General features: G+C 42.9%; 1 protein-coding gene across 5 annotated transcripts in view; it reads left to right on the forward strand.

Moving 5' to 3' along the window:
* Positions 1-6590: 6590 nt before the first annotated feature.
* MKX (mohawk homeobox) overlaps positions 6591-27010 on the forward strand; it is a 69645-nt gene continuing 49225 nt past the window's right edge. For 2 of the 5 annotated variants that reach the window (XM_070472175.1, XM_070472179.1), the window contains exons 1-5: positions 6591-7090; positions 9217-9483; positions 11144-11303; positions 19943-20096; positions 20528-20863. In XM_070472175.1, coding sequence (XP_070328276.1) covers positions 9296-9483; positions 11144-11303; positions 19943-20096; positions 20528-20863 — 838 coding nt within the window. In that variant the 5' untranslated portion in view covers positions 6591-7090; positions 9217-9295. The other 3 variants (XM_070472176.1, XM_070472178.1, XM_070472177.1) reach the window with 3 other exon arrangements.

The following is a 27010-nucleotide window of genomic DNA, read 5'->3' on the forward strand; positions in this document are numbered from 1 at the left end:
ATCAGACACTCAAACTTTTTAGATGAGGTATGTATGTCTCCCTGTGTTTTCTTAACAGGTCTGAAAGATAGGCAAGGAGCATGTCTTTTAAAGTAAATTTAATGCCATTGTTGGCATGATTTTGCATACAGGTGCCCCATAAATACTGACTGTTGATTATTAAAAAAGAAAACAATGAAAAAACAGTTCAAATTTTGTGGGACTTTTTTTGGTAGGGGAGGGCTAAGCCAGAAATAGTCATTCTTATCAATTAATCACTATTTTCCATGACTACAAAAAACAAGCATCAAAAGTCAAATATCAATACCTTAAAAGACACTTAAAATTTAAAACGTACATAGCTTCAAAAGTATTGTGCAAGCAATTAGACTGATTGTCTAAACACACAGCCTGTTTGTAGGAGAAGAGAAAAGAAAGCAGTTTGTCACTCCATCTCCATTCCAGTTCATGTCTGTGGCAGCTTCTGGTCACACAAAAAGCACTCCTCCAAGGTCACTCAAGGTAACTAAGATCATCTTTGCATAGGAGTGCATTACATAGGGTACCCGCTAAGTTCCTTTAGCCAGAATGCTCAAAAGACAGCAACTTAAAGAAGAGGAAGATTGTCTCCCTGTAGAGTCCAGAGCTCAGTAGCCTAGGTGGTGGTCGGGGGAGTGAGGGGTAGGGGAACAGACACAGTGGTGGTTTAGTCAGCGGCTAAGTTGTGTCTGACTCTTAAGGGCCCCATGGACTGTAGCCTGCCAGGTTCCTCTGCCCATGGGATTCTCCAGGCAAGAATACTGAAGTGGGTTGCCATTTCCTTTTCCAGAGGATCTTCCCAACCCAGGAATCGAACCCTCGTCTCCTGCATTGCAGGCAGATTCTTTACCAACTGAGCTACAAGGGAAGCCCACCTGGGGTCAATCTAGTTTGCTGTCTGTTTCTAAGAGTAATTTCCACATCTTTAAATGGCTGGGGGGGAGGGCAGAAGAAAGGTAGCATATTTCGTGGCACATGAAAACTTTATACAATTCAATCTTCAGTATCCTTTAAGTAAACTTTTACAGGAACACTGACCCACAACTCATTCACAGTCAAGTATTATCTACCGCTACTTCTGCACTACAAATGGCAAAATAGGACAGAGAAGTTATAACCTGCAAAGCCTAACGCATTTATTATCTGGCCCTTTACAGACTTAGTCTGCTGAGTCCAGGCCAGGGGAGCTCTAAATCAGGTGGTCCACCGGAGGCCCCAGGTTCTTTTCATCTAGCGCGGGCTCCCCCGTTTTAGAGGTTGTTTTCCGATTGGCAGATTCAGGCCACTCCCACATCCGTGCCCCAGCCCTCCTTAACAAAGAACAGTTAAAAAGAATGGCAAACAAAATTTCTTTTTCAGCATGGTAAGCAGAAGTTGCACATAGCAGTTTTGTTCCCAAGCTTTCCTTTGATGAACTTATTCAGATATCCTACACAGTTTGTTGTACAACAGAAACTAACACGCCCCTGTAAATCAACTGTGTAAATCATCCAATAAATTTTTTAAGAAAGATTCTACCCAGAGATGAAAACAAGGAGGCTGAAAGTGAAAGCAGGGAGGGTGGTTAGAGGATGGGGTGGAGTGAACCAAAAACTCGGTACAGGCATGGAGTACATATTGTAATTAAATCTTAAAAACCTATTGAGTGCCTTAAGTTCATTTTAGGTTCCAAATATGGAGAGTCATCCTTGCTTATGATGAAAAGTCTTCACGATATTTATTAAAATGGCCACTTTTTGATGTGAAGGCAAATTGATTTTCAAGCTAGAACTTCCGCCAGAAATTCTCATATTTCAATGCACATGTTGAGGACAAAATGTTCTCCAGGTTCCCCTCAGGACCCATGCCGTAAAGACAGAAAATATTCTGGAATTAAGAGAAAAGATGAAGCCTCAGTTAGGGCTTGGGGTTACTTCCAGTCATGTCTCAAGCTCTATGAGGTGGAAGAAGACATGAACTCACACAGATCTCAGCTCTGCTGACTGCTTATTACAAGTATTTTCTGCACTTATATGTAGGTAATTTTTTTTAATTGCAGTGATAAAATTTTTGCATTTTTGTCCAAATGAACTTGCCTCATTTGCAATCCTATCGAAGGTTCTCTTCTTGACTTGCTGTTTTGGGCGGGGGGAATTAATTCACATTCTATAAGTATTTATGTAAGAAAAAAGATGAATTTTCTTTTTTCAAATCATGGATGGCAGGGACTTGTCACTTTTACAAATAATGTTACACTGCTGGTGGTTGGTTATTGCTTGGTATGTTTGAAGAGCTCCAATCAGCTGTATTCTATCCTGGAGAATATGGCTGCCTGAAATTACTCTCTTGTTTCTTAGCAGAACCAAGACAGAAAAAAAACAGCAGCTTCATCCTAGAACAGTACTGAATTAGCCTTCTAAATGAGAACCATAACTAGGCAGCACATATTACTATTCTAATACTTGACATGTTCTGAAATTAGAAACAGAATAATATTGGAAGTTTTTGGAGCCCAAGACGATTTTAAAAATTTGAAGATTAAATTTATTACAGTCTATTGGGTACAACATCTCTCAAAACCTTGCTAGACCAATATACACATGGAAAGGAATTCACCACATATACGAGAAAAGTTATTTCAAAGTGATGGGGGGAAAGCTCTTTCATAAGTTCCATAGGAATAATTGACCATTCAATTGAAGAAGAAAAAAAAAAATCAAATTTGACTCCTCCCTTACAACACATGCAAATTCATCCCAAAAGGATTAAGGAGCTGAGTGAAAACCATTTTTTGAAGTATTAGAAGAAAATATAGACTTTTGCCTGCTTGCTACGTTGCTACAGTTGTATCTGACTCTTTGCAACCCTATGGACTGTAGCCCACCAGCCTCCTCTGTCCATGGGATTCTCCAGGCCAGAATACTGGAGTGGGTTGCCATGACCTCCTCCAGGGGATCTTCCCAACCCAGGGATTGAACCTATGTCTCATGTCTCCTGCATTGGTGGGCGGGTTCTTTACCACTAGTACCATCTGGGAAGCCCTCTATTGACCCGTGTTCATGTTTAAACCTTCTGTAAGGCAAAAACCAAATTAGGTAAAAGGCAGTCTTCTTAAAGTCACATTGTCAATATATAAAGTGTATATTTCATGGAAAAAATGTTTTTTAAAGAAGCTTTTTATAAATGAATAAGCATCTAACAAGGATATAAGCACATTTCTTCAACAAAGAAATACAAATGACTTATAAATTAATGAAAAGTCTCTGAAACAATGAGACCTTATTTTACTCATCATACAGGCAAACATGATGAAAAGCAAACATATGGAATGCTATGCAACATGTGAGGAAATGGAAACATTGTAATTGTAAGTTGGGAGAAGATTGGGGGTATAAGTTGGGGGGAAATTTCTAAGACCTATAAAAATTTTTAAATCCTGTTTCCCCCAATCAAGCAATTCTACTTCTGTGTAGTTATTCCTTGAGAAACACATACATGCAGAAAGAGTCCCCTACAAGAGTATTTAATGTTTATAATAGTGAAAACTGAAAGGACAGAAAAGTTCATAGGAGAACACATAAGCAGATTATGGTGCATGTCATACCAGTTAAAAAGGTGGAGTTCCATTTATACGGACCCGATATAAAAGTTCTTGATGAAATCATTGAGTGAAGAAGCAAGTTTTAGTTTACTATTGTGTGTGTGTGTGTGTGTACACATATGTAAAGTATGGTCTCATTTTCATAAAACAAAACAATGATTTGCTTATATTTGTGTATGTCACTACATGGAAAAAAGTTGAAAAGAATGGCCACCTCTTGGCTGTTGCCTCTCATAAATGTGACTGGGTGGAGCTGGCTGAAGAGGAACTTTCACTTGTACTGTTTTGATGTTTGAGAGTGCATTTATGGAGAAGGCCCTCTCTGAGGGAGTTTGTTCTGTACTGTGTATGCAGTTAGAGTTACATTATAAAGAAAGCAAAAATGAGATATTTCGGGGCTATCCGTCCTCCTAGTTTGCTCAGGATGTCTCTGCAGCTGGTTCTGACTGCTTGCTCTGTAGTTTCACTTACCCACTCCAGTGTGTATCTTTACAAGTCAAACTGGCCAAGTGTGAGGAGGACCGGCTATTTGTTTATAAATTTACTACGTTATACTATTTGGCTGGGGAGCAACAGTTATTCCCTGGCTTTGTAATTCATTACATTGCTTATAAGTAATAATTGAAAGAGAGTTTAAAAGCAATATTAGTTTCAAAAACTTTAACCAATAATTGTTCTGAAGTGTCAGGTTCCTTGGTAACATACCAAAAGGCTTAAAATGAAGGCTTCTTATTTTTTTCTTTATTAGAAATTTCAAATTACTTACATTTATAACAACACTCAAAGTTCAATAGGATGGATGAAGATTTCTGCCAAATGCTCTTACTTAACATTTTTCTAGTTTTAGCAATAGCAATTGTTACTTGCACATTAAAAAAAAAAAATCTTAGTAGCATAAGGCAAGTTTGTGGAAAACCTAAAATCTGTATTTTACATGTTAGTAAATTCAGGCTAAACCAACATCAGATTAATTATAATTAAGATTAGGGTTCAAGTTTTGTGACTTGTGGCCTAAGTTTTGGGTTTTTTTCCCCACATGTGGCCAATATCCACAAACTACATACACTTTCTTAAATCTTCTGATAGTTCTTTCTAAAACTGAAAGTTTTACTTCGGAGGATTATAAAACAGTATTTCATATACTGGAGATTGGAATATAGCATAAGAAACTGAGTAAAATTCCTTTTAGAAAAAGGTGAAATTTAAGATGATAAATGCATCTGTACTGTGAATTAAAAGAAGGAATTTCTCTCTTGCATAGAAGATGACACTTGCAAAAATAAAATTCTTGTCTAACACACAGTACACACTCATTTGTATATTAGAGAGGGATTCTCCACACTATTTCACTTTAAAATGGATCCTCCACTGTTCTTTCATTTTTAAAATGGATTCTAATTATTAGGCTACAGTCTAAAGGAATTACCATGTATTAATTTTTCAGTGACTTAATTTGAGACTGAGGTGTATGTTATTACTATGACAAAAACATTTTGCAGAAAGACTTTTTGCTGTGTATATCAGATTTATGATGATCTTACATGTAAAAATGCCTCAAAAAGTCAAAATCCTCCAAATACATTTTACATTTGAGTAAATACAGTTAAGATTAAACAATGAAATTCACTTGTCCTCTACTAGACTAAATACTACAAGAAACAGTTAGGTAAGCAGTAGAATACTGTGAAATTGCAGGCAACTGCATGCATGCCTGGTGCCTTATCCAGAACAGCTGACCAAAATATATATCAGAGGGGCGTGTTACAGCCGATTCAATTCCATTATATACGGCTGATGACCACCATCAGTCACAGTGTCCTTTGAAGAGAACCAGCCTCTTCTTCCTATGAATTATAAGCTGGATCTGCTTTTGTTGTGAGACTTATTCGCTGCAAGTCAATGGCTGAAATTTTATGGTGTATCCCTGACTTCAAGTCCCCACCGCGAGGTCTGTAGACACACGACTGCACTGAACCCACCCTACAGAAGTCAAGTGCAGCGCCCAGGGCAAGATGCGAGAGTGCCACAACCGCAAACTGTGCGATAAAAGAGAACCAAGGGCATCGCGAAACGGGAACAAATGGTAATATTTGTCTGCCGGATGCACACAAATTTAAACCAGCGCCCCTCTCTGCTTTAGACTGTGGACGGGGCACAGTCGCGTATTTCAGGGGATAACATAATGGAAAATTCGGGGGTGATCAGTGCTGGAAACAATGGCTTTAGTGTACGTTTTAACCACTTCCAGCCAAATTACAAGGAAGAGGCTTGTAGGGCCACCGCGCCAGGCTGGCCAGCCACCTTTAGGGGAGAAAAGAACAAATGATCTCATAACTGTCAGGCTTGGGGGAAATCTACTTTCGCTCTTAAAAAAAAAAAAAAAAAAAAGATGAAAGGTGTCACTGCCGCAGTGGAGCCCGAGGCGAGAACGCGCGCGGCGTGGCGCGCTCCGCGCCGTGGGGACCATACGTGTTGCCAGAAGCCTCAAACTTCCATAGTACCTAAACTACAGCTTTCGCTCCTCTATTTGAGGCGATGGTGGGAAGGCAAGTTTCACCTGTAAGAGAATCTGATAGGAGTCTCTCTCTCCTTGCATTGTGTCCAGGCTCGGGGTCCTTCCGAGCTCCATTCCTTTTGCTCCCCGCAGGTCCTGGCCCCGCACTCGTCGCCTCTTCCACACCTGGGTCGCCGTGGGTTGCGCACCTGGGTCCGCCTTGACCCCGCCTAGCCTCCCTCCTCTCCAGCGCTGGCCCTGGAAGGTGACGCGTGCCTGACTTGGAGGCAGCCAGGACCGCAGAAGCCCAAGGACACGAGAAAAGGGCGCAAACATCTTCTGCGATCCGCTCTCACGCGTTAGAGGCACAAATCGAGCTCTAACTAACCTCACTCCAGTTCATAGCGAGGGGAAAAAAGGGAGGGGGCGCGTCGCAGGGCCCTCTCCTGCCTAGCCACGCGTGGCGAAATTTCCGGCGCTCGGGCCAGCGAGAGCACAGGATGCGCATCGCAGCCGCTCAGCTCCAGAGCCTGAGCCGGGAGCTACTGCATCTTCTCCAATCGCACCCCGAAGGGAGAAGGAAATCGCCCCTTTTGTTCCCTGCCCACGAGGCCAAGGGATCTGGGAGCCGGGCCCGACTGGGTAGGGATCGCGGGCCGGGGGATCCCCGGCGGCGCCGGCTGCGGCAGCTCCTCGGCGGCGAGGGTTAACAGAGGTCCCTACGGTGGCTTCCTCTCGCTGGCCCGGGAACGTGTATACCGCGCCCGCAGGATGTTCGCCGGCTGGGCTGGGCAGTCAGGAAACATGAGAAGGCCTCGCTATTCCTGTTCCCGGGCCGCGCGCGCCCGTCCGGGTAAATAAAGCCGCGACGCTGGCGGTGGCGGCGGTGAGCGCGCTGGAGCCCGCGCGGAGAACATGCGGCGGGGATGGGAGCGCGCCTAGCCTCGACGCGGGAGAGCCAGCCGCTTTGCCGCCGGCCGCGGGCCCCACCGCGACAGGTACAGCCCCGGCCGCGCCGTCCCCGCGCGGAGTCGCGGGAAGGGAGGCTCCCTCCCCTCTCCAGCAGCCTCTTCCCTCTGCGCCCGGCGCTGGGAGCTCCCGGCCCTTCCCCCACCTCCCTCCGAGGTCCTTCGGGGACGAGCCGAGGAGGGGGGTGGAGGGTGGTGGTGGTGGCGGCCGAGGCTGGCCGGATGGGCTTCGAGGAGTCGGAGAGCCCACCTGGCTGTGCCCCCTTTGCTTAAAATTGTTCGCGGGGGTTGGGCGGGGCGGATCCGAAGGGAGGGCGCTCCCCAAGCCACAGTGGAGGGAATCTGGGTAAGTGGGGGAGCGCGGGATCCGAAAGGCGGCGACGGGGACCGCGCAGGGGCCCCCGGGGAGGGTTAGGAGCTGCAATTCACACGCCCCCGGACGTCAGGGACCCAGCTCTCGGCCCTTTGCCGCGCTGGGATCTGTAGTGAGGACCTCCGTACGGGCTTGGGGCAGCGGGGAGGGTCGGCAATGGCCAGGGAAAACACGCCGTCGCACACAGGAGGACAGGGCTGAGGTGGGGACAGACGCGGGCCGGGAACGGGTGTGCTTCCCAAACAGCAGCCTGGACGCAAATTCCTAATTACAGAGACTGTAAAAGAAAAACAGGGCCCGTCCGGACAGGGGCACACGGGCCGCGAGCGCGGATGTCCGCTTTCCCCTCTGCTCGCTGAGGCTGTCTGAACCCCAGACGTACCTGTGTGAATCGGAGGGCTCGGCCCTGCGGTACAGCGGGCAGCCGGCAGAGGTCTGACTCCACCTCTCCACGAACACTGCCGGGAGCTGAAGTTAACCGCTGCGGTCACGACCCTAAACATCGCGCGTGGCCGCTGCTGCGGTGGCCCGAGGGCGGGGCGGGGGCGTTGGCGAGCGTGGGCACCCGGCGTGTGTGCCTGGGGGTGGTTGCCTCTCTGGGGCCGGACGGGGTGAGGGGACGCGGATCGCGAAGCGGGGGCGGCTCGGAAGCCACGCGAGCTGTACCCCCCTCCTCTCCAGGCGCGAGGCGAGGAGGTGCGGCGGCTGCGCGCCTCCGGGCGGCCACCCGGCTGCTCTCGGGCGAAGCGGACCGGCCCGCGAGGCTCACGCGCGGCGGGCAGAGGCTCCCGGCGGTCGCGACCCGGGAGGTGAGCTGCGGGCTTTTCCCCGCAAGCTCTGTGGAGCGCGGACCGCGACGCCTTTCCCCCGCTCTTTTATCACCTTTTGCAACTTCTGCACTGGTTCCCCGAGACCCCAGAAAGGGGTGGGAGGGAAAGGACTCCGAGCTCGCCGCTCGCGCCCGCGCTGCGAAAAAGAACAGCACTGACAACCAGCTCTGGAGGGCCGGGACTTGGGCGCCTTTGACCTGCCCGGACCCTGCGCATCCGGGGCGGCGGGAGGGGTGGCAGGAGCCTCGAGGGAGGGCCGCTTAACTCCCTGAGGCCACTTAACTTTCTATCTGTGGAATCTGCAACTTTCCCTGCCCTCACCCCGCCCCCCACCCCAGGAGCTGTAGCTGGGAAAAAAAAAAAAAAAAAAAGGACGCAGAGGTTTCAGCCAAACCACCCAGGATCTAGCAAACAAGCAAATCCCTGAAATCCTGTTATGCACTGGGACTCATTAACTGGGGCTGGCGGATGCGGTCGTTCGTGGTACCCCCAATTTTCCCTTTCTTTCAACCCCTCCTGACGAGCCGGAGTGGGAGCTCTGGGAGGCTTTAGTCTCCGGTTGTGATTGAAGAATCACGCACGGCCCCGCGTTGTCCTCCCCCGCTTTCCGGAGTGTGCATCATCCAGATTAAAGCCAACTCTGTAAGGCTTGTTTAGGAATCACTTTCCTTTGTCAGGCGGGTAAACTGTTTCTGGCTGACATTCCTTGCGGGCTGGGAAGCCAGGGCAGAGAGGAGGGTGGGTACCAGTCCCGGGAGTGCTCGGGGGTGGTGACCCGGGTTACCCGGGAGCGGTGTAACCAGGTAGGGGAAGGCGGGAGTCCCCGGGTTCAGGTGCCGCGGCGTCGCTGCTCCCTGGGCTCCGGAGCCCCGCGCCAAGGCCAGCTTCGGACTTGGGACGCTCCCGAGTGTGAGCACTGTCAGCGAGTAATGTGATTCATCTTTATCTCCTAGAACCCGAGCCCTGCGGAGCTCCTGGCGGCCCGGTCCCAAGGCGCTGCGGCCGCGCCGCGCGCCCTTGCCTGCCCGCGCCATGAACACGATCGTCTTCAACAAGCTCAGCGGCGCTGTGCTTTTTGAGGACCGCGGGGCTCCGGAGCGGGATCGGGGCGGCCGGCCCTACGGCGGCGTCCTGGACAGTCCCCACGCTCGCCCCGAGGTGGGCATTACGGACGGCCCGCCCCTCAAGGACAACCTGGGCCTGAGACACCGGAGGACCGGGTAAGCTCACCCTCCCGGGGCCCCTGCCCGCCGGCTGCCCGGAGAGATGGGAACAGAGAGACGCGGGCGCGCTGGTGCCAACCCGGGCGTGCGTGTCAGGGGCCCAGAGTTTCCTGGGAGGACAGGTCTCCGCCACCCGGTTTCGTACATTCTCATTCTAAGATACTAGTTTTTCTAAAGGGGGGGGGGAGGGGGTCGATTCGTTAGAACAGCTCAAAAGAGGCTCGCTGGAAGCGGAGGACTCCTGAAAGTGCCCTTGAGTGCTCCGAATCCTGGACCTCAGGGATGGTGGTGGGGGTGACTTTTTCCTCTCCGGACCGCGATGCAGTTGCGCGGCTGAGGATGAGGCAGAAAGGCCTGCTCGGGGTGCACGAGCACGGGGCAGGGTCAGGCAGTCGGGGCTCCCCCCTGTCAGGCCAGCCCCGGAGGCTTCCCCATCTTGTGTCACGACAGGGCCTTGCAGCCGGCCAAGGTCGGCTCTGCGCAGGACGCCCAGGATGCGCGCGCGGCTCGGCGGGGTCCGCCGCGAGCCCGGAGGGTGGGTGCCGCGGGGCCTGGGTTTCGGTTTTAGCGGGCCGAGCGCTGCGGGTGGGGTGGGAGGCGCGCAAGAGCTCGCAGGCCGCCAGCTGCTCCGCTGCAGAGGCCGTCTGCGGCCCCGCCACGTCCGGGCGACTCCGGGAGCGTCCCGCGGGGTGGGGCGAGGGGGGCGGCGGGCGGCCGTGCTGGCCGGTCCATCTGAGAGATTGCATCAGCTGCTTGTTCTGCGGCGTTGCCTGTTAGTGAAGTAGAGATCAGGTTTCGTCAAAATGTTACTACCAGTCCTCACGGATGGAATTGGATTTCAAAGAGTTTAAAGAGGCAAAAGCCCTGGAGGCTGCGGCGCAGGCGCGCGAGCTCGCGGAGCGGCCAGGACGCCCGGGCGGCGGCGCGGCGACCCCTCCCGGAGCCGCCGAGGAGCGCAGCGCCCAGCGCCCCGGCCCGCTCTCCTTCCTTGGAAAAAAACTCTTCCTGAGGTCTTTATACTTTCGCCGGTGGGACAGTCCTGTCCGTACTTTTAAGCTCTTCCTTATTTCGTGAAAAGCCCTCGACAGTGTTTTGGGTTACTTGTTTGTTACTTGTTTGTTTTGTTTTTTTTCCGGTTCAGCATCTTTCCTCCACAAACCCTTTCTTGGACAGTGTCCCCTTTACCCAGAGGATCCAAGGATATAGGGAGAGTTTGCAGAGGAACCAGGGCAGGGGGCGGCCATCACCCCCTTGCTTTATTCCAACCGTCCAGTGGCGACCTTTGACCACAGGCGACGGGAAGCCCCAGCGGCGGGCTTGAGTCCCTGAAAGAATGTTCTTGGAGAGTGTACACGGCCCGCGCTCGAGGCCAGGGCCCCTGGAGGGGACAGCCCTGCTGCGCAGATCTGACCACTTAACCCTCCAGCCTCTCGCTTCAGGATCTTTCCCGCGCCCCCTCCCCCCCCAACCTTTCAGTATAAAGCTGGTGGCCTTGTCCTGTGACTCCCAGGCCATCCGCGCCCTGGCACCTCCAATGCCTCCTCCACGTCCGCGCGCGCGGGACAGGGGTCCACACAGGCTGAGACGCGTGCAGACGCGACCCTCGGGGTCGCGGAGGAGGGCGCGGCTCACGGCCCCTCCTCTCTCGCTGTCCCAGGGCCCGGCAGAACGGCGGGAAGGTGCGGCACAAGCGGCAGGCCCTGCAGGACATGGCGCGACCCCTGAAGCAGTGGTTGTACAAGCACCGTGACAACCCGTATCCCACCAAGACCGAGAAGATTCTCCTGGCGCTCGGCTCGCAGATGACGCTCGTGCAGGTAATCGGGGCCATGAGCCCCTTCCCCTCTCTTGGTGAGGCGAGGCCGGGGCGCAGGCCGCCTTTCTCTTCCCCGCTGTTGGGAAAGGATGGGCCGAGACCGGCCGGTCCGGATGCTCCTCTGGGTCCTCCGGCCTGTGGGTGATGCAAGGCGGGCACAGGGCAGAGCTCTGATGCGGGAAGAGCCTCCGGGTTTCCTCCCATCTTATCTCAGTTTGGTCCAGGAGGGATTGTGTGGTGTTCGTTAAGGAGGGCAGTGAAAAGTCAAGTGCGGATTTACGAGAAGGTGTCCAGATTCTATACAAGTATAGATGGCTACGGATGGACTGCCCCAGTGGTGATTTTCAAACTTGTGTACGCATCAGACTCACCAGGAGAACTTGTTACAACACGCATTGCTGCGCCCCACCCGGAGTTTCTAGTAGTCCTTGGGCTAGAACGATAATTTGCATTCTAACAAGTTATTGGGGGTGATGCTGAAACACCACACTTTTAGGCAGAAAGACACCCGACATCAGGGCCCCATGTTAAGGGTCAAGTACAGGATAACTTTTAATTAACCATTCCTAACAGAGCTAGGAGGTGGATTGGAAAGGCACGAAGTGGATTTGGGATTTTCTTTTCTTTTTCTTTTTTAATAAATGACACCCAGGGCATTAGCTAGAATCCACACAGTTTTGCCGCTGTTTATCTTTCTACTCAGGCTAAAAAGAGGCAGATTTCAAATGGCAGGGTTACTTGTTCAAGTGTAGAGAAATGGTGTGAGTTTGTTGCCAATCTAGTGAATTACATTTGACAAGTTTTTCCCCTCCATAACTGTTATCACAAGCTTGGGTGACATAGGTAGAGCCCTTATCAGCATTTTATAGATGATGTAATCAAGGCAGGAAGAAGTTGTGTTCCTAGGGGTAGGGAAGGCCTGGAAATAATGTAATTCTGTATCAAATGCTCTTTCCATCACACAAGCTTTCTTTCATAAATGTAGTAAGATAAACTTTTATGCATCAAACAAAACATTTAACTGAGAAAAAGAGGAGGAGGAGCTAAATGAGCCAGTCAATCTCATGCATTATAGTAGCGCTGCATCACTGCATCGTGAAATTTTGGTCATTCTGTGAAAGTTACAGTGAAAACCCCCAAATAACAGGGAATATTTAACTATTAGATAACAAAGATTTCTTTCCAGAGTGTAAGATTGTCCTTTTAGGAATTACTAGAAAGTTTGACAAAGCATGAAAATTGACTTGTATTCAGCCTTATTAAAACTGTAATATGCATTTTCTGCTTATTTTCAGAGTATGATTGTAGAGAAAAACATCTGTTTTGCTTTATATTAACAGGCAATAGTATTAATAGTGATTTGCTGCAGCACTGGAGGGGAAAATTAATTTAGTGTTCTTGGCTTAATATCTGTTTAACATAAAACTATGATTTTTTATTTTAACATAAACTAGTGATGTTCAAAATTAGTTTCTAAATAAATTATTCCAATCAGAAAAATTTGACTTAAGAAAACAAATGCATGTGTTCAGATTTCAGTTTAAACTGGCATGCTATTTATTTTGAAAATACACTACTTTATAGAGCTGTATGAATATTTCACTCTGATGTCAACAGTAAAGCATTAGACTATTGATTATATAGTTCCATATTTAATACTTGCCATTCTTTCAGACACAAAACAAAAAATGTTTATGACATATTTAGGACATTTTTAAACATGAAATGTATTTGTCATTAGCAGAGACATTTAAATTTTTATGTGCAATAGTTTTTTTAGCTCCAATAGAAATAGTTATTTTTTAATACAAAATCAAATTGTTTTCTACCTGAAATGGTCATTCAGATGCAGTTAACAATTCTTTTTGTGTTAAGATCTTGGTAAAACTATTGCATTTTTCTAATTACCTTAAATTTTCATGCATGTATGAAAAATTTTGCCATTATTTTTTCTATTTCACTATAGTCTTCAGAAAATAAAATGCCCACAAATATGTAATTTTTGAATGGGGCAGAGGTACTTGTTTATAATTATAATTGATACCCATTTAATGATTTCCAAATTTTATAGTAAATGAAGTTGGTTTCTAGAACATTAAAGTGATAAATGGAAAAATTCAAAATGTATAGAATGACCAAGGGACCCTTATATAGCATTCAGTTTGGATCTAGTTATTCTCAATTAGGCACAATGGAATGTCTATCGAAGAAAACATATATATATTTATGACTATAAGGAGTCTGTATAAGTCAGACATGTATTAAACATCCAAAACAAATTTTGACTTTGTGGAAACCAAATAAATTATGTCAGTGCCTTTTACTTCTGGGGGAAAAATGTCAAGCTGTGATCTGAAAAAAGCTTCTTGAGCCCTGGAAATTAGACTTCTGTTTCAGGAGTCAGGTTCTCCCATTGAATCAGTTTCTCCTATTCACTCAGCCTTCTTGACAAGAGTGATCATGTCTTATCCGTCTTCATCTTCCCATTTCACCGCAGTCCAGTACTTCCCATGTAGTAAACTCTTCATACGTGGTTGAATAGGTTTAAATTGGGGAATACTGCTGGAACCATCATGTGACTTGCCCAGACATATTTCTGAAAACTGGAGAATGTCTTGAAATCAGAGGAAGATATTCTGGTTTGAAAATTTATCTCATTGTAGGAAATACATGGAGAGCAGCAGAAAATGAATGAATTATCTTTAATGACACATGTTAGTTCTACAGAACAAGCATGTAACTGACCTTATTATTTTTAGTTTATCTAGAAATATGTCATATTTTATGTCTATAGACAGATATGGAATATTTCCTTTATTTCTGGCTCCAGACTGTATTTTTTGTTTATTATAATACTTCTTATCTCTGCTTCTCATAATTTATATTAAGTTGTCAGCATAGTTATTTATTCATTAACTACAGGAGTGTCATAATTTTGAAAATTTCTTTTACACTTAATATTTCCCTTTTGGTTGTGTGGTCACACACTCAAACTTTTCATAAGAAGTGCTTTTGCCTTATTTTGCTACTCTGAAGAGTATAAAACCTGATTGGTCATCTCCATTAAGCCTAGAAACAAAAAGCTGAAACTTTAATGGAGGGAATGTTTTAGGATCACATAAGTTACTTTTTCTGATAAATAGAAGCTCTAAAGGGCATTAAACAAGACTACATTTTGTTCATCCCTGGAAGATGAAGCAGAGAGAGATATTTACGCAAACTTCATTTTTTACCACCCACTAGACTTGGCAACTTGTCTTAATTAGTTATAACTCTTTGTGTTATTAATCTGCCATCTTCCTAATAAGATATAAGGATTTTTATAAAAAATTAACAGGAAGATGATTTGTGTGCGTGTTTTGACTTTTACCAACCAAAACAATTCCATAGTGCTTATTTCCTATGACTGACCATTGTTCACACATTGTAAAAATACACTCTCTACTCTCAAAATATAAACAACTTTATTGTGGAATAACGAGTGTGTGATTGGGGTTTTGTGTTATTGTAGGATATGGAGCTTACCCAGGCAATAACTGACTCTGAAGAAGTTTTTCAAAGAAAGGCAAATGAGGCCTGTACCTGGTGTCAGTAGTTCCCATTGTTTATGCATGTATATTTAAAAAAAATTTTTTTCTGGATTATAAGAGTGAAATGATTGTTTTTTTTTCAGATAACAATACAGAGTGCAATGCAAGTAGAGTTTGAGACTGTATTTAGTGATTGGATGTTAATGCTCCTTTCACTTAACTGAAGTGAAGTGAAGTGAATTGAAAGTCGCTCAGTCATATCCAACTCTTTGCGACCCCATGGCTTATACAGTCCATGGAATTCTCCAGGCCAGAATACTGGAGTGGGTAGCCTTTCCCTTCTCCAGGGAATCTTCCCAACCCAGAGAGAGAACACCCAGGTCTCCCGCATTGCAGGTGGATTCTTTACTAGCTGAGCCACAAGGGAAGCCCAAGCATACTGGAGTGGGTAGCATATCCCTTCTCCAGCAGATCTTCCTGACCCAGGAATTGAACCAGGGTCTCCTGCATTGCAGGGAGATTCTTACCAACTGAGCTATCAGGGAAGCCATACACTTATAGTAGATGTTCCAAATTCCTGTCATATAGCCATGTATCATTTGGTGAAATCTGCTATATTGCAAGATATTGTCTCTGTGTTGACATAGCTTTTGCTTAGTATTGAATGTGTCTGCTAAGATATGTGTGCAGTTATCAACTGCAAGGCTTATGGCTACTGTTAAATTTTCAACAAAATCTCAGATTGGTTTTGCATTCCTTTTTTTTTTTTTGGACATTCTGGGTCTTTGTTGCTATGTGTGGGCTTTCTCTAGTTGCAGTGAGCGGGAGCTATTCTCTATTTGTGGTGCACAGGCTTCTCTTTACAGTGGTTTCTCGTTTTGCAGCACAGGCTCTAGGGTACTCTGGCTTCAGTAGTTGCCAAGCATGGTCTTAGTTGCCTTGAGGCAAGTGGGATCTTCCTGGACCAGGGATCGAACCCACGTCCCCTGTATTGGCAGGCAGATTTCTTAACCACTGGACCATCAGGGAAGTCCTCTTCTGTATTAGTTTAAGTGTTAAACTACATGATGTAGAAAGGAGGTGTTCAATATTTCAGTAGAGTGACAGTATAAGTTAATTCTGTGCGTTCAAAGGTAGACAGATAGCAGAATATCCCCTTGGGTTTACCATAATGATTGCTCTGCCAATATGAATGTAAACACTTCAGTTAGAGTAGGATGAAAATGACTTAGTTTTTCTTCCAGCTTCTAGATATTTTGTTCTCTAAGCTTTCCTTATAAAATACAGTGTTTTCTAAAGCTCTGAGTTTGACGTTAAAATGCTGTTGCAGCACCTAGCCTTGGTAAGGAGGCTTGTTGCATGTAAAATAGAATTTCAAGAGAATTTGAATGATAGTCTGAAGGAATCCATAGAAAGTTAAGTGTGGCAAATTTGAACTGGTGTTTTTACCTTAAGTGAAACAGAGGGCCTTTGCGGCAATTAATCGGGAAAAAACTTGAGAAATGATACTTATGCAGATTTGTCCTCCACCTATCGTCTGCTGTCTGCATAACTTAACACAGGAAGATATTAAACACCCCCAACTATATATAGCCATTAAGGCTGTACTGTAAATTTCTGATAACAAAACATTGGCAGAGTAAATGTGTTAGTAGTTTGGGTGCCAGTCAGACTTCTGAAGTCAATTTAGAAAGAACCTATTAGACACCAGCAAACCTTTATGGAAAGTCTTCTGGTGTATGATTAATATACTCTGGTAAGAACTATGAATATGTAAAACATAAAATAATGTGATTACTGTATATGAAAATCTAGTCAGTCCCACCATGACATTTAAAGGTTCCTATTTCTGTATGTTAGAATTGTAAGTGTATTGATTTTTTTTAAATAAGAAGTCCATTGCATTTTAGTAAAAACATGAAGAGTTTCATAAGAATTGGATTTTACACTATGTGGTACAATTTGTTGGTTGTATTAAGCGTTAAGATCAGTTAAGATTTAAGATTAGCCTCTGAATTATATGGTGTTTAGTAGAGAAAGTAACAAAAAATTTCTGGAGTTGGATTCTTTTAAGTGACATGGCATAGGGGAAGTTGCAGGCTGTCCTGTGTGAAGGAGCAGAGAAGGACATTAAACGCCCCTCTGTGATTGCTGAAGAAGTGGTGGTCAAGGGCAGAAGGTAGGTTGGTACCAACCATAAAGGAGAAAGATTAATACTTGTGTAGGAGAGTGTGGACAATAATTTGCAGATTTTAATTTTCAGAGCTGGCAAGGATGTCAGGAACCATGAAATTCTGAAAAATTGAATGACTTATCTAAATTCACATAGCCTGTTTTTGGCAAAGTCAAAAGAGGAAACCGAGTCTCTTTCTGTTACACCACAGTTGGAGGATAACAGGACATGAATGAGGATTTGAAGATGCTAAGTAATTAAATCATAACAGTGCATCATCACTTGAATTTGATGGCGGTTGTTAAGATCCATTCATGTGGGCAGAAAGAAAGATAAGGAAGTTCAAAAAATAATGTTTTAAGTGTTCCAGTTAGTACTGATGAGGACATGGACGAACATTTTGGCCATGACTTGGAGAATAAAGAGAGGTTTGATAAAAAATTGAGCAGGCATTTCATGCCTCCATAGTGCAGGTTCACCCGTGTGTCGTAATTAATCTCTTCACTGCTAGTCCTTCTGTGTGTGTAGGGGACAAAGTTTATTCATTCCTAGCACTTAACACCATGGCATACAAGACCTTCTCAGTGTGTATTTGTTGAATGAATAGCCCCAGAAGATTTCTGTTTGTAGAGGTTGGAGGAGATGGAGAATTTGAAGTCAGGCTAAAACCATAGTAATAATAGCACAGTTTGGCAGGAAGAGTGGTTGGTAGTGTCTAAGGCTTCTGAAATGCCATGGTGAGATATTACACCACTGCTCATAAATTTGAGGACAATCATCATTACTTAAGACACAAAGGTAGGTTAACATTGAACATATGTATATTATATATGAATTGACTACATACATAACATACTGTTATGTATGATATGGTTTGTGTGTATATAAACTGGGATAGACTACCTTGTTTTACCCACCGGGGAAAAAAGAAAAATAAGTTATAGATTTTTTTTTTAAGTAGGATTCACCACAGGTTCATTAACTAATTAAGGCTTGAGTAATGTGCAAAAAAAAAAAAAAAAGGTGTATTTATAGACTAAATGTTAAAAAGAAAAGAAATTCCAGAGCAAGTACCACCACACAAACCATTAATACACTGTGGGATCATGTTATAGAAAAAATTGACAGAAAGACATAATCTTCTTTCCACATTTCATCCTTTTAAAGGCAAATATTGGCCTTTCAGGTTTCTAATATCTATATATTTGGATGAGAACATGATATTTAAAAAGAAATGTCAAGTGTCATTTTAGCCTCTAGAAATTGTGACCAGCCCTTTGCGAAACGGTGTCCAGCTCTTTGCGACCCCATGGACTATTGTCTGCCAGGCTCCTCTATCCATGGGATTTTCCAGGCAAGAATACTGGAGAGGGTATCCATTCCCTTCTCAGGGGATCTTCCCGACCCAGGGATTGAACCCAGGTCCTCTGCATTGCAGGCAGATTCTTTACCGTCTGAGCCACCAGGGAAGCCCTCCAGAAATCCAGCAGCACCTTAAACAAAAACAATGGGACTAACTTTATTTTGCAGTATTCATTTCTTTGCCATCACCTATTTAGAAGCACTTAATTTTTAGCTTAAAGCTAGGTGTTATTTGGCCTTTTCTCTCTCTGCTTGTCTGATTGCTTTATCTCTGCTTTGCCAGTTGCTACCTCCTTAATTGCTAGAGGTTTCCAAGGTTTGTTCCTTGACTCTCTTTTCATTCTAACTACTGTCACAACCTCAGCTCTCACTTCTGTGCATTTGACCCAAATCTGATCTTCCTTGCCCTTGAATCTCAGATGGCCTTTTTATTTTCTCACTGCACATTTCACCTGTATGCTTTTCTGGTACCTTAAACTATAAACGTTCCCAGACCAAACCCATCATTTCACCCTCAAACAATTCTTTCTTCCTCAGAATGGCACTGTCTTCTCTTCTTACATAAGTTTGATAACTCAAGGGCATCTCGAATTCTTCCCTCTTATTTACCTCCCATAATGTCTCTGTAATTTGATTTCTATTGTTCCAAGTCTGTACTGGAAACACACTCCCCCCCCATTATCCCTGACATATTCCTTCAAAGTCTAGCTTCACGAACTCTTGAGTCACATGAAAGTAACCTCTCCTTCCATTTCACTGCTATAACATTTTTTTTTCCATCACTGCTGTAACATTTTATTTTAATGCGTCTTAAGCCATTTATCACCTTCTTTCCTGTATTAGAATTATTTTTTTGAATTATAGTTGATTTACAATGTGTTAATTACCAAGATGATTCCATTATAGACATATATGTATGTATTCTTGTTTATATATTACAGATGTGTATATATGTATTATGTTTATGTTATAGACATATATGTATTCCGTTATAGACATATATATATATGTATTCCTTGATTCTTTTTTATTTCATTGTTTGGTTCACTTGTGTCACTTTTTGGGTTCCACATATAATTGATATCATATGGTATTTGTCTTTCTTTTTCTGACTTACTTCACTTAGTTTGATTATCTCTGGGTCCATCCATGTGGTTTCAAATGGCATTTTTCTTTTTTATGGCTGAGTAATATTCCGTTGTGTATATGTACCATATCTTCCTTATCCATTTCTCTGTTGATGGACATTTAAGTTGCTTCTATGTCTTGGCAACGGTGAATAGATTTTAGAGTTATTTGTGTATTCTCCTACCTCTCTTACTAGCCTCAAAATTTTAGGGCAAAGTCCTTTAATATTTTTTTATTCCCAGGATATAGCTAGTGCTCAGTCTGTACAGTAAGGGCTCAGCACATTTGTTGAATGAATGAATGAACAGATATGAATTCTAGTACTGTCATGTCCTAGAATATGTAATGATCAGAGATTATGAGAGAGGCTTAGGTCCTTTCTGGGAAAGTAACTGTATGATGGATAACTTTTTATGTTGTGTTAACTGAGAAATAAAACCTTTTTAGGTGTCAAATTGGTTTGCTAATGCAAGACGTCGGCTTAAGAATACTGTTCGACAGCCAGATTTAAGCTGGGCCTTAAGAATAAAGTTATACAACAAGTATGTTCAAGGGAATGCTGAGCGGCTCAGTGTGAGCAGTGATGACTCCTGTTCTGAAGGTTTGTTAACATTTTTATCTTGCTTTCTTTACTCTGCCTCTGTAAGGAGACATTCACCTCAATTCCTATTTCTAAGGTCAATCCCACAAAATATAATGCTGTCATAATGGTTCTTTTTTCTTGTACAAGGTAACTTGACTTTTATAATACTATAAATGACCAACCAGATTATGGCTGTTTCCTCTTGTTCATAGATTTATCATGTGTCAGAATAACATTTTCTGTGAAGTTTATTAACATTAAAATGCCAAAGGGAGAAATTACTTAGATTCCTGCTTTTCTTTGCCTAAAAATTAATCTTAAATATCAAAGATAACTTTACACACTTTAAATATTCTTCCTATATGTATATTTTAAATTATTAAATATAACAATTGGGTGTCTGGGGAAAAGTACGTGTAAGAACTTCCTAGTGGTATTTTCCTTCTTAGATGGAGAAAACCCTCCACGAAACCACATGAATGATGGAGGCTATAATAATCCAGTTCACCATCCCGTGATTAAAAGTGAGAGCTCAGTCATAAAGGCTGGAGCACGGCCAGAGTCACGAGCCAGTGAGGACTACGTATCACCCCCCAAATACAAGAGCAGCTTGTTGAATCGTTACCTTAACGACTCTTTGAGACACGTCATGGTCACAAATGCGGCCATGATGGGAAAGACAAGGCAAAGAAACCATTCGGGATCTTTTAGTTCCAATGAGTTTGAGGAGGAGTTGGTATCTCCCTCGTCGTCAGAAACGGAAGGCAACTTTGTCTATCGCACAGGTAAGTCTGTGCTTTTCGTGATAATCTTGTTTAAACAGAATGAAGGCTGCAGCAGAGGGCTTTTTTCTATAGATGTCAAGACATAATTTTTACAGCCAGCAGATTTGTGCATATGGCCCACAGTTCAATTTGAAAGCTTTCATTTTGTTCTTCATTAGCAGATAACGCTTGTTAGCAGATGATGGTCTACTGGGAAGTTTTCATCCTCAATGAAGATCTTCAATCTTAGCAATAAACATACTTAGAGGAGATAAATATTGGCTTTAAGAATAAATTATAATGGAGGAATGTCCCAGATCATAACTAGCCATGCAAATATTTTGTATTCCATCTTTTCTCTTAAATTCTTTGATTGCTTATAATTGATGGAAAATGAGTATAAACTAGCATGGATGGCGAGATGTTTGTGAAGGAAAAGTGGCTTAAATTGCTTTGGAAATCTTACTTTTATTTCTGAAAAACACAAGTAGGGCTGATAAATAGCTTTGAAATCTTTACTTTTAGTTCAGAAGAAATGAATCAATTTCCACCTGTCCTCAGCTTTCAGATGGAGTGGCAAGCTTGGTAAAATTTTCTATCTTGACTTTAATTCCCCCAGAACTTTGCATGTAAAGAGTGTTTGAGCAAGTTTGCTTTAGGACAAAGGATTGTGTGTGTCCTACATCTGGTATAGGTAGAGTCCACGTCCTGAAAATGCCAGGCAGTGAGATTTAGAAATGTTACCCAGGGAATTAGCTTCAGGAAGCGTGGAGTCCAGCCGTATTATGTCACAGATAAGAAAGCCCAGACAAAAAACAGACAGTTAGTGACTCTCCTACAGATCAGTAGTGCAGCTGAGCCTGCACCAGAGGTCCGAGGAATGTAATTACTGCTAGACTGCTGTTACTGTTATTACACATGTTGTCACCAGTCACTAACTGAATATTTGTGATATACTAGGTTCTGTGTTAAATACTATGCGTGTACTACTACCTTGAGTCCTTATACTATCAAGAAGCTTGATATATAAACAATAGAGCTTTATAAAGACATTTAAAGTTGGTCTGCTGAATATATCCTTAAGGTTAGTCATAAATCTGATTTTCAAGTGTCTACAAATATGTACAAGATAACACTATCTATGAGGATTCAGAAGATGTCGCAATACATTTTTAATGACTTAATCTCATTTTCTGTTTGTATCTCCAACTCCGACAATGAAAACATTTCCAGACACTCAGAAATACATAGGCTTGTAAGTAATAATTGTGTCTAGGAAGAAGTAAAACATACAATAAAAGATAATTTCGCAAAAACAAAAAAGTTCAAACTATCTGTTAATACCTAACTGATGTGGCCAGACAAGAACTTGCAATTCAGAATGTTTATTTTCAGAAAAAGGAAAAAAAAAATCAAGTCATTCAAGTACAGATAATTGAAAAAGGAATAAACAGAAAACAAAAAATGATAAAGACTGAAAAACAGATAAATCAAGAGTTGGCTCTTTGAAGTCAGTAGTAAAAGAAATAAGGAAAAATTAACTCAAAGTTGGAAGTGAGAAAGAGGATATAGCAATCAACATATTTTTGATTAAAATAATATTTTAAAAAATTATTATAAAGTACTACACACAATCGTTTGACAGTATACCATATGCAGATGTATGGATGAAGTGTATTATCTACACGAATTGTTAATTCATAGTAAGAAAAGTTTTAAATGACTGCTAATGCACGAAAAATTAAAGTTTTTAGTAAACTCAGTTCCCAAATGCTTGATAAAGCCATTGGATTTCTTTTTCAAGCTTTAAAGAAATAATTAATTCCTATGCTTTGTATATGTTTCTGGAACATATAAAAACATGGGAAGTATCTCAATTTTTAAAAATGTAAATGTTTTCCTAACCTCCAACCAGATTAAGACAGCATAAAGTCAAAATTTTTATTTGTGGTACTGATACTGACTATGAAACAACGTAGGAAATATTGATAATCATCTAATGTTAAGTGGAAAACTTTTAATTGAGGATGCCCTGAATATGACAAGTGTGTATGGACAAGACAAGAAAGATAAAAACAATAAAAATTATGGTTGAATGAGGTGGGGGTAATTGAGATCTGTTCTTTAAAATTTTTTTTGTTTTTCTCGTAAATTTATGTTGCCCAGTAAAAACAAGATCATGTGTCTGTGAAATTTTCCCAGCATGTGTGGGTCTTCTGAAAATGCAAGCTGTTTTCAGAGGTGACAAAATATAAAATCAGAGAGGGACTAACATCTTGTACAGTCGATGCTTTTCAAAGTGAAATAGCCTGGCCATTTATTTTTATTAAAGCATTCCAGATGCACTTGGTTCGGGTTATGGACTATTCATTTGCCAAATTCTATTTTTAAATAAAAACCTATCTTTTAGTTATGCAAGCAGTGAGATCACAGCCTAGACACGTAAGCTTCTGGTTTCTCGTGCATGTGTATAAGCTTTAAAAGAACAGAATAAAATTGTAGAATTCGTGGATGGAAAATGAAGCAAGAGCGGTTGGTCTAAGACTGGTCTACTAAATTTCAGACCAAAACACCAAATGACTGTCTTCTGTGAAAACGGACAATATTGCTGCAGTTGTAGCTGGGTTAGCAGTCATGCATGAGTAGTAGAACAGGGAATTTCAATAAATACTTTCTGAGAAACTGCTTTGGTTTTCCCTGGCACACAGGCTTGTTCTGAATTTCTTCAGTTTTTTCTGATTATATCTTTTTTCCTCACCTTAACAGCAAACTTCTAAGACTGCTATTAAACACCCCTTCTCCCACCCTTGTTGTATAGGAGTAGGTGACCTACTCAGAAGAGATCACCTTTAAATACAGTTTATTGCTTTATCTGTGCTTAAAATTGTATCCATTTCTTCCACCCATTTTTGTAAGACAGCTGCAATCTCATGATGCATTTCATTAAATATATGGAGGCAAAAAGCCAAGTGAAAGAAAGAGTTGGTTTTTGGAAGGGTAGTCACTGAATTTCATTTCCCTTGTTAAATTCTAGGAGGCAGAAGTCTGGGAGATCATGAAGCAGTAATCCTAATTGAAGATATTACTAGACACCATCCAAGTAGATACAAACATGTTTTTTTATTTTATTTTATGTAGATATTAAATATTTCTCTGTAATCTGCAATCTCCCACATCATGTAGGAAGAAAAGATATTTTTTCAAGGGCATAGCAGGCTATCAATAAGTATTTTGATGGCTTCCCTGGTGGTTCTGCTGGTAAAGAACCCGCCTGCCAATGCAGAAGACAAAAGACTTGCAGGTTCGATCCCTGGGTTGGAAACGTCCCCTGGAGAAGGAAGTGGCAACCCACTCCAGTATTCTTCCCTGGAAAATTCCATGGACAGAGGAACCTGGTAGGCCATACAGTTCATGGGGTCACAAAGAATCAGACATGACTGAGCGCTCTCTCTCTCTCTCTCACACACACAAAGTATTCTGACAGCAGCAATCATAACGTAAGAATTGATCAGAATTATTAACGTTATTCCTTCTAAATAGAATTAAATAATATGCAAGAAAGTCTAGCCACTCAGTCTCATTTGTTCAATGAAGTTATCTAAATTAAAATTACAGTCCTCTTCATCATGTTGTTAGTTAGTCGCTCAGTAATGTCCAATTCTTTGTAACCCCATGAACTGTAACCAGGATCCTCTGTCCATGGAATTCTCCAAGCAAGCATACTGGAGTGGGTTGCCATTCCAGTAATTTTCAGATATTAGATGGAGTGACTTCCCATTGCAAACTGCCCTCCAGGTCTCTAGTCCTTGGATGGGTCTGCTCTCAGAGATATCAGGATAAGGGCTGTAGCTTCATGCCCACCTCCATTCCTCTTGACTCAGTAGTTGAGCTTCTGCAAATGGGACCATCTGTGAACATCTGTAGCATCTTCCAGAGGGTGTCCTCCATAGAGCCTTTTCTAACTTGGATTCAAGTTTAATTTACCCTCCAAACTAAGCCTGTTAAATCTTCTTCAGTGAAGAAGAGAGGAGTCACTTCTAAGAAGTATGCTTGATGAAGGGAAGGACAGGCAAGTCTTGAAATAAAATGTGTGAACCTCCCTGCTCTGTTGCTGGACAAGTTCCTATCCTGCTGTTTCTTTTCACAGCTCACAAGTGATCAGCTTATAAATGGCTAGTACATGCTAATTGTTACTCTCTGAGCTCCACTGCCTCCCCAGTATATAATTCATAAATTTACTCTGCTCCCTAAAGCCTGAATGTTTCAACTTCATCTTATTAAACTGCCTGAAATCCTTCTTAATTATACACATCTGGTGTAGCAAAAACATAATGGTGGATAGAACTCTTTTCTATATTATTGTGAATTAACCAGATTAGCTTTCCCTCCACTTGATGAAGGTGAATATCCCGGAAGCAGTGGAGATTTTGATGGAAAGAAGAAAGAAATCATTTATTCCCTAAACCAGTCTCTTCGGGAGGAAATGTCCATTTGAATGGCCCGCAAAATGAGGGAACTAGGGATTTTGGTTACTGGGGAAAGACAAACGAAGCAGCAGGAAGTAAATCTGGGAGGACACAAGGCTAAATGCCATTTCCAAATTTTGTTCTTGGCTAACGATGACCCCAGGAGGTGGGGAGTGGGGGTTGTGGTAGAGATGTTCTTTTTTCGCTGTCTTCCTGCACACTCGTGTACTTTAGAAATTAAGCTGGTATTTTCCATAGTAAAACATAGGGATGCTCATGAGTTGAATAAACCATTGGATTCACCTTGGATTTAACTGTAATCTATATAGCCTAGTTTCTTTGGAGAAATGCAGTCTCCGTTCTCAACCACTGATTTCACAGTGCACTTCTGGGACACGGTACAAAGTGTCCTTCAGGCATTCACATCACATATCGAAAACACTCCAGGCTCACCAGAGCCCTGGGTTTTATGCTGGGCTGCTTGTCGAAAAAAATCATAGATTAAATGAAGCAGAGGGAAAGATTTAAAGAACTGCCTTGCCAGATCTTTTTGAACACTGAATGACGACTCTTGATTTCTTTCATCAATTTCAGGTGCTTGCGGGGTAGCTTAAAGAAAGCCTCATGGTAGCTGAGAGAAGGCGTTACTCTTAAGGATGGTGTGGGGTTCTGTGTCCATGCTATTTTCTCTTTGGAATTTTGTTGACCAGTAAGTCGACTTTGGATACTTTCATCTTCTTTTATTTCCCTTTTTATGCTTGTCACTTCCTTGTTTTTAGTGAAAGATTAAGCTCAGCCCTGTTGGATGATTCCAGACATTCTTTTCCTGGCATGCAAATGACTGTTGATGTGCTCCAGCAGGGAATAATAAAACCCTCTGTCACCAGCCCAGTGAGTGACATTTAAAGGATACTTGAAAGGTTATCCAATTTTTTTTTTTTTCTGTCTTGTGTCTTTTACTACAATAATACCTCACCTATCAGATACCATCTGGAAATGAGGTTTTCCACCGAAGTGAAATTTCCAGATAGAAATTTCAGGACTGATTTTTAAAAAGATAGAATTTTCTGTTCCTCTGGACATACAGAATGAAACACAGCCTGTGGGTTGTGTCTCAGCATCCCCACGTCTTCCCTAAACTCCTCCTCCTGTTGCTTTTTATATGCTTCCGACTAAACTTGCTCCTGACACCTTTGAATAAAGAACAGCGTCTTTCTGATAACCTTTTTAAAAAGGGGTCTTTCCTAATTACTTATTCCAGAGCAGTAACCTTTGAAATGAGACTTATAGAAATTCTGACCTTTGGGGAGGCTTGGGATAGAATTATAAAAAGTTAAGCATGATATTATTGAACACTGTAGATGTTTAAATATTTATCAGTGATGATAATGGCAAAACACATTCACTTGGATTATTTCTGAAGTAGCACACTAGCTTAACTTTTGAAAGTAAATTTTCTTCTTGCAGAATTTAAATGAAGCTGCTTAAATGTTCCACGTAAAGTTAAAAGGCTGAGAGAGTCATGGCAGACAAAAATAGAAAAAGAGAACAAGCTTTGGCATAAGCAGTTTGGCATAAGCTCCTTTGGGGGTTAGTTTTTCATTCACTTTTCTTTGTTTGTTATTTGGTATTGTCGACTAAAAAAATACATGGTCACAACCTGAATGTAGAGAGTTGTTTTATTTGATGGGAATGTTTAGGA

The sequence above is a fragment of the Odocoileus virginianus genome, chromosome 9 (genome assembly GCF_023699985.2).
Source record: "Odocoileus virginianus isolate 20LAN1187 ecotype Illinois chromosome 9, Ovbor_1.2, whole genome shotgun sequence".
Classification (NCBI taxonomy): Eukaryota; Metazoa; Chordata; class Mammalia; order Artiodactyla; family Cervidae; genus Odocoileus; species Odocoileus virginianus.